This window comes from Anopheles moucheti, chromosome 2, assembly GCF_943734755.1.
Source record: "Anopheles moucheti chromosome 2, idAnoMoucSN_F20_07, whole genome shotgun sequence".
NCBI classification, from domain to species: domain Eukaryota; kingdom Metazoa; phylum Arthropoda; class Insecta; order Diptera; family Culicidae; genus Anopheles; species Anopheles moucheti.
Window position 1 is genome coordinate 6,878,638 of NC_069140.1, and position 7,127 is coordinate 6,885,764.

General features: G+C 44.1%; 1 protein-coding gene across 1 annotated transcript; it reads right to left on the reverse strand.

Annotated features, from left to right (window-relative positions):
• Window positions 1–316: 316 nt before the first annotated feature.
• LOC128297799 (endothelin-converting enzyme 2) lies at window positions 317–6,521 on the reverse strand. The gene is made up of 11 exons (XM_053033499.1): window positions 6,470–6,521; window positions 4,090–4,174; window positions 3,868–3,962; window positions 3,228–3,792; window positions 2,890–3,151; window positions 2,143–2,823; window positions 1,868–2,027; window positions 1,591–1,639; window positions 975–1,042; window positions 776–906; window positions 317–701 (listed from the first exon to the last, which is right to left on the reverse strand). Exons 1-11 carry the CDS (start codon window positions 6,519–6,521, stop codon window positions 360–362), a joined length of 2,490 nt encoding a protein of 829 aa, XP_052889459.1. The 3' UTR covers window positions 317–359.
• Between the last annotated feature and the right edge of the window lie 606 nt (window positions 6,522–7,127).

Consider the following 7,127-nt stretch of genomic DNA (forward strand, 5'->3'; position numbering starts at 1 on the left):
ATAAAACGTTTCAGCAGGGGCAAAACAATTTCAATCAAATTTCTAGTTATCAATTGCTAGTACAGTAAATCCTCCATATGGAGTTGCATTTCAGCCATTTCAACACGTTTATTTAAACATTCAGAAAACAATTTCTTTAAAATATTGCTATAAGAATCACTTTCATCTCTCACCATATCTCTGTATCACTTTCACTGGGTACTTTGTGGTGCTGTATCACACATTACATCTACGATGAGATTTTTGTTGCATTAACTTAACGCTAGTGTCCTGTTGCTAAGTTTCTAAGTTAAGAAGACTCGCTGAAACCTGGCACTCGCAATAGCGGCCACATGATGCCACACGACACGCGTTTCCGCTTACCATATGCGACATTTGTCCTTGCTCGGGTTCATCACAGCTCCCGGCTCGCAGCCAAACGTTTGGCTAAACTCGGGCGAGTTGGTTAGCACACCCTTCAGCCGAAACTTTCCGGGACAGTGTGAATCGTCTAGATAGGCTTTCGCAGCAGCTTGCGTGTTTGACTCGCACCAAATATTGCCGTACGAGATGAAAAACAGTTGCTCGTGCGTGTAATCCTCGAAGCCGGGTAGCATCGGTTCCGTGCCAGCATTCTTCACGTAAAGTTGGTACGCCCGGAATGCCTCGCGAACGCCACCGTTATCGGCAATGTTTTCACCGAGCGTTAGCAAACCATCGATCTGCAAAACGATAGCAGATAATTACGTTACGAAAGTTGACAAATCGCTTAATTAAAAAGGTAACGGCCCCGTACATAATCGTCCGCCTCCGGTATGTAGTATTGGCTGTACTGTTTTACAAAGCACATCGTACGGTTAACGTACTCCTGCACAGTTTTGTTCGTCCACCATTGCTTCAGATTGCCGTTCTTATCAAATTGACGTCCTGGAAATGGGGCAGAAAATGATGTAATGCGCTTGTAGATCAGTAAAAACACCCGTCCGTACGCTTACCACTATCATCGAACCCGTGTGTAAGCTCATGGCCAAGGATAGTGCCCAGTGCACCATAGTTTAGCGCCCTACAAAAGGAAAGCAGTAAAACTTCATTAGCCTCACGACAGATTCACAACCTCCGGGGACAGCCCTTTACCGGGGATCAAACAGAATCTGTACACAAACAGGCAGGATTAAAGCGTTTTTCTACGATAAATTGCATACCTGCTGGCGTAATGCAGCTAAAGTATGCAATCTGCATTGCAAAAACGCCGTAAGTTATGCACTCCGCTATACAAAGTGTGTGTTTTAGTTGTAGATTTTCAACTATTCCAGTTTCAAATGGTCTGTTTAATGTGCACAGCTTAATCTCACTAAACCTAGGGAAGTTTTATGTGCAACGAAACGGATGTGCGTGTATAGTGCGTTAATTCTTGTTACTTCAGCTATTTTATTTGTGTGATGACAACCTCAGGCATAGTACCTTTGAAGCTCTGGTGCTGCTCTGTCACGATGTTTTGGTGTGTAAGCATGGTTCCTTCCATTTTTTCTTAAACATAATTCTGTGCTGTTGTGTGTTTGTGTGTGTGCTCGCTGTGCTCTGTGAATATCTTTATCTTGGAAGACTGCTTACTCCAACCCTAGATGGTAGAACGGGTACTGCAGGATTGCGATCGGTATGGCTGGAAGCATCGTCGGACGTGGTAATTTGTAGAAATTTAAAACAATAGAATCACAACCATACAGAGAAAATAAAAACAAGGTTAACAACCTTATACATGGGTGGCCCAAACATGCGCCCTTGTGGTCCTCCCAGTGCGAAAGGGATGTACTAGGATGGTGTGCACTAGGGGATAGCAGGGAAGCCTCGGGGAATGACCCACCAACAGCCGAATATTAAACGTACGTACTTATAGCATTTTCCTGGAATGTGTGAAACGCGTTCACGTTGGTGGGCAAAGTTTCCCAGCTGAGTTCATGTTTCTGTCGCCAGCGGCGAAGTTTGATGATGTTTTTACGCTGTATTTCCTCCATCATATTTTCCAGGTGGGTGCTCTCGTTAACTTTCAGCTGATATTCACAACCGCAAAATGGGTTGCCAAACATGAAACAAACAATGAACGAAACAAGCATTACGCGGTTATTTGTTGCGGTTGGTTAGGGTGCGCCGGTAGGCCATGTGTACCCCATTGTAATGCTGCTCTAGCTCACGATGATCCAGAATCCACTCGGGAAAGCCAATCAGGCTTCGCATTGCCTCCGACTTACGCAACGTCGACTGTTTGGTTGGCCAATCCATCCAGGTGGTGTCGCGTACGAGCCCTTCGAACGCGGTCCGTATGTACCGGAGCATATCGTGCACCCGTGGTTTGGTGTGCTGCGTAAAGTTATCGCTTGAGATCGCGTAACTGACGGCCATTCCGAGCAGTCGGTTTACGGTACCGGTACAGTAAAGGGTCCGCGAGCTGAACCCTTCCGTTGGTGTGATGGACTTGTAGTAATCGTAGTACAGCTTGCGTACCTCCATCGTGGTGTGGAGAATCAGCTCCTCCACCACCGTCCACCAGATGTACAGTTCGATGTGAGCAAGCGGTGTCACGGAAAGATACTCTACAAGCAGCTTCAGGTAAAGTATGTCCGCATTGCTCGTGAGGATCATCTCGTCTTGCAGATTGAGCTGCGCTTCCGGTATCCCTTCAAACACACTGGCCACCAGTTTTTCCCAGATCGGTAGAGGATCTTTCGGAGATAGGTACGTGTCGGTGATGTTCTGCAAATCCGTTACCGTGTAGTACACGATGTCCTGCAAGTTGAGACGATCCTCCAAGTTTGTACTTTTAGAAGCGTTCTCGGCTTCTCGATTGAACTAGAAAATAGTGATCAAGTTGAGGATGTCAGTAAATCATAGTTGTGACTCACGTCCAGTACCGACCTTGGTGATTGAATCCGAAAACTGCACCACGATCGATGCAGCTTTCTCGAATTGCGCATTAAAGGATTGTAAGTTGATTGTCGGATCGGTATGGTTCACCAACAGCTTCATCACTCCGATCATAAACTTTTTGTACGCACTTACAGACGCCGAATCTGCATCCACGTCATTTTCCTCCTCGTCTTCCTCCTTGTCATCTGCACTGACCATCAGCTTGCGACGAGTTCTCCCATGACGGATGTGCTTCAGGATATCGGTGTTGCTGTGAAGTTGTTTTTATATTAAACGGTACGCCACATTCGAAGATGAGATCGCACACGGATCGAAGTTGTACTTACAATGGCAAATCGGAACCACCCTCGGGAGTTCCCAGCACTAACCGGTTGTAGTCTCGGTGGCGTGGATCCGGGTACACATCGAACCCAATGAAGATGTCCATCCCAAGCAATTGCTTAATCTTGGCCAGAGATTGTACCCAGTCGAAGTCATATCCCTTGAAGACGGGTGACTCGGCTACATCCGTCACGTTCAGAATAGACGGGTACGGGGGCAAATGGAATTGCTTGAGGTATTTTAAAACCGGTTCATAACCGAGCCGATCCATGGCAGTGAGGTTCATGCAGGCCGTGTACATGGCACGCGCCTGTACTACGGGTTTTGGATCGAACTCGCTATTGTTAGCCTGCAGGTAGTGTCGGATGTTGCGCAAAATCTTCGCCTGTCGCTCACTGAACCAATCGAAGCTGGCATAGGAGTCGGGCCGTGGATGCTCATCCTCCCAATTACCGCAGGTGTATTGGTAGAAATCTTCGCAAGGATTCACCGACAGGTCCATGCTGTGCTTGAGGGCGGCCGCGGATCGCAGACAGTCCGCGGTGTGACAGATCTCGGGCGGGAAATGTACTGGAAGAATCGGAGTCAACAGTCGCATCAACAGGAGTCAGATCTATGATAGTTGAAGGTTGATGTGATACTCACGCAAACATGCTATTACTATGATAGCGATCGTCAGGATGAAGATTATCAGCAGCAGAAATAGCATTATCGATTTGTGATAATATCGTCGCCGGAATCTGTAGGTGACCGTCCCAAACCGGGCAAGATGTTGGAACGGAAATTGTGGAGATAGGCGAGCACAACGAGCGTTAATGGTTATACAATGTTTGGAGCTAATCGGGAACGGGGAGCTTCCCGCATTACCTTGATTGGATACCGATTAGGTAGGGATTACCGGCGGGTGGCACTGTGTTGGGATGTGTGATGGAGCTCTTCTCCGAATTTTGTCCTAAAATAAGCGGAGGAGTAAGAAAAACAGAAACTTTATCAACTACCAGGCAGCACGAGGTGACAGAGGACACATCTGACGAAGGTTTGGCCAACTTTTAATGTTAATTGCTCATGCAGCGTTTTAATCGATAGCAATATCGTTTCCGTTTTTGGGAAGAATTGTATCATTAAATGCTACCATTCAGAAGACTAACAACTTTTACTTGCAACCTTTGCAAGACTTTGGGCGAGAAAATCAATTAAAGGCAAAGGCATCGTAATCAAATCTAGTACTGGCTGCACATCAGTTTGTACTAGTAACGAGGAAACGTAAACTAATTATGTCAATAGTACAAAGTAAGCATAAATGCAAAACTCCTGCCGCGGCAATGGAGGCTCGGGTTTAATTAATGTGGTTCAGTTGGCCATTAGGGCATTCTTTTCTGGATTGTGTTAAAGGAGATATCATTGCTTTCTGTTGAATATAAGGCTGCAAATATTGTTTAAAAAAACTCTTCTTCAAACTTATTAAACGTGCATCGTTTATTCTCAGAAACATAATTTCACAACAGTTGAAGTTATACAGAATACTATGTTTGTCCAACTATTTATTAATAACTCAGTAGCGCGTTACTTCTGCTAATATCTTACACTGACATTCTACTGCCGAAGCAGGCAATGTTGGATTTGATAAAGATTGAGCTTCCAACTTTCGCCACATGATATCTTCAATCAGGTCAGCCTGTTATTAGAACATGGACCGTTCCACTTCGTCCTTCCAGTCCTTCCCACTAAATTTCCACTTGCTGCCCAAATGAGGGTTCGCTAAACACAGCGTGATGATTGACCAGTGCATGTATTAGTGGTTGGTTGACAGATTCAATTATGCTCGGCCATCTACCACCTTTCATAGCCGGGCGGTTAAGCAACGGGTGTACCGGGCATAAAAAAAGAGGAATGACCCACTGACAAACGTATCCTGGCGCTTTCATGCCCCTCTTTGTGAACGACAAAGCGGTGCGGATAGTTGGTAGGTTTATTGACCCGGCCAGATGCATGCATAATTTGTACGTATGGTGCTATGCAGGTCATCAGGTGAACATGATTTTGCTATTGAAAACTCACCAAGTTATTAGATTCCCGGTGTGTACGGTAGGCAAACCAGGTAACCATCTGCTTAATTTCCCACAGTATTGAACAGTTTTTCTGTGTCCCCACAATGAGTTACTAGTAACAGAGGTCTGGTAGGTAAACATGTCAATATTTGGGTTAAACTTGAAGGACCTCAAATTGTGTCTAAGTTATACTATGTCATATTTATTTATATTCATATAATATTTTTCCGGAGGTACCTCATGAGATGAATTGTTCGCACTCAAACATTTAGAGTCCCAATGTGTAAAGGATTATATGTAGCTCTCGGTTTAAAATATTCCTTCTTTCTCATACATAATAAATTTAGCACAGCTACGCACTACAGCTGTGACGCTTGATTTTGCATTTAATCTTCAGTCCAAATGTAACCAATAGCATCGTTCCGTGGTTCGGCACTTTGATTTATTTCGACTCCAACTTTCAACAACCATTTGATCTCGTTGCTTCATTCATCTTTGATTACCCATCACGTGTAGTGTGTTTCTTGATGAGTTGCTGGCTTGAGAAGTAGCAACACTCAACCTCATTTATATAAACACATCTTCTGTTTATTAGTTTTTCGCTCAAGCAAAAGACAAATACCACCGAGGTTATTATGTTGGGGAGCTGGAGTTCTTGGAATTCGGTTATTGTATGCAGCATCATACATTGGCCAAAAGATAGCGTTAGATTAAAAGACAACAACAGCATGCCTGAAGAAGTAGCATCGATCGTAGTCCGTGCAAAAACGTGTGTATTTACAAAAGCAACCACAGCACCAGGGAAACAAATCATTGGTGGAAGTTCTTAGAAATTGTTGTCTAATGAAGTAACAAAATCTCTTTCTTTCCTCTCTATGATTAGCAACTCTACTCCCCCACAATATCTATTCAGTTGGTTCAATTTACGCTTTAGGCACTAAAGCAAAGAAACAGTTCAACCAAACACTAAAAGACTGAGATTTGATACCAATACCGGGAAGGGGCTGTTTTTGAAAGCTAATACCACCGCCCTTACCGGTTGCTCTTTTGAGACATTCACATTAGGAGCAACAACTAAGCGATAAAGTGAAAGCGCATAACGCACGTGGTGCAGTGGTTTGACAAACCACTTTATAAAAAAACTACCTGCAGTGATTAAATCTATAAAAAAGCATGTAATAAAAGAATAAATAACGTACCATAATCGGGTCCGTGGTTGTTATCAGTCGTCCAAATACGTTGCGTAGACATGTCCGGTGTCAAGGCGCGCCGGGGTTTCTTGTCTAAGGCACTCGGATGCTGCAAGGCGTTAATTTCCTTTTATTGCCCCTTTTTAATGCTGTTTCATGCTGGAAGGAATAACCAAAAAATAAAGAGAGAAACACATAGGGAATGGTGGGAGGACAAACAAACCATAAAACCATAGAAAAAATCGCTTCCAGTCGGAAGTTAGTTTCACGGAAAACCCACACGCCCGATTGGTTTTCATTCGAAATGTGGCAAATTGACGAAAAACAACGCTAAGGCTTTATTCAATATACACACACACCAATAGAGGCGGATGTGGTGGATCGATAGTCCTAGATAGATTGCATGATGATGATGGGAAGCGATAGATTCCGGCAAGTATTTGTGTGTTTTGATCACGTGTAGCATGCGAATACACCATTTGCCAGTAAAACCATTCCACAGTCCGTACGGTGTGTCCGGTTTTCATATTTCATTGTGATGCACACGGTGGCTAACTTTCTCATTCTCCCTACAACACGTGCAGCACAATGCACGTGTCTATTGACATACTGCATCAGCGTGGATTAATGTTGTGTGATGCATTAATAAAATAAAAAAAGCACACAA

Bases quoted from the DNA above. Each gene is read 5' to 3' on its own strand.
- LOC128297799 (XM_053033499.1), bottom strand. From the start codon at position 6,521: ATGTCTACGCAACGTATTTGGACGACTGATAACAACCACGGACCCGAT. The intron at 3,793-3,867 runs GTGAGTATCACA...CGATTCTTCCAG, and splicing joins CATAGTAATAGCATGTTTGC to TACATTTCCCGCCCGAGATC. The intron at 702-775 runs GTACGGGGCCGT...ATCGTTTTGCAG, and splicing joins TACCGGAGGCGGACGATTAT to ATCGATGGTTTGCTAACGCT.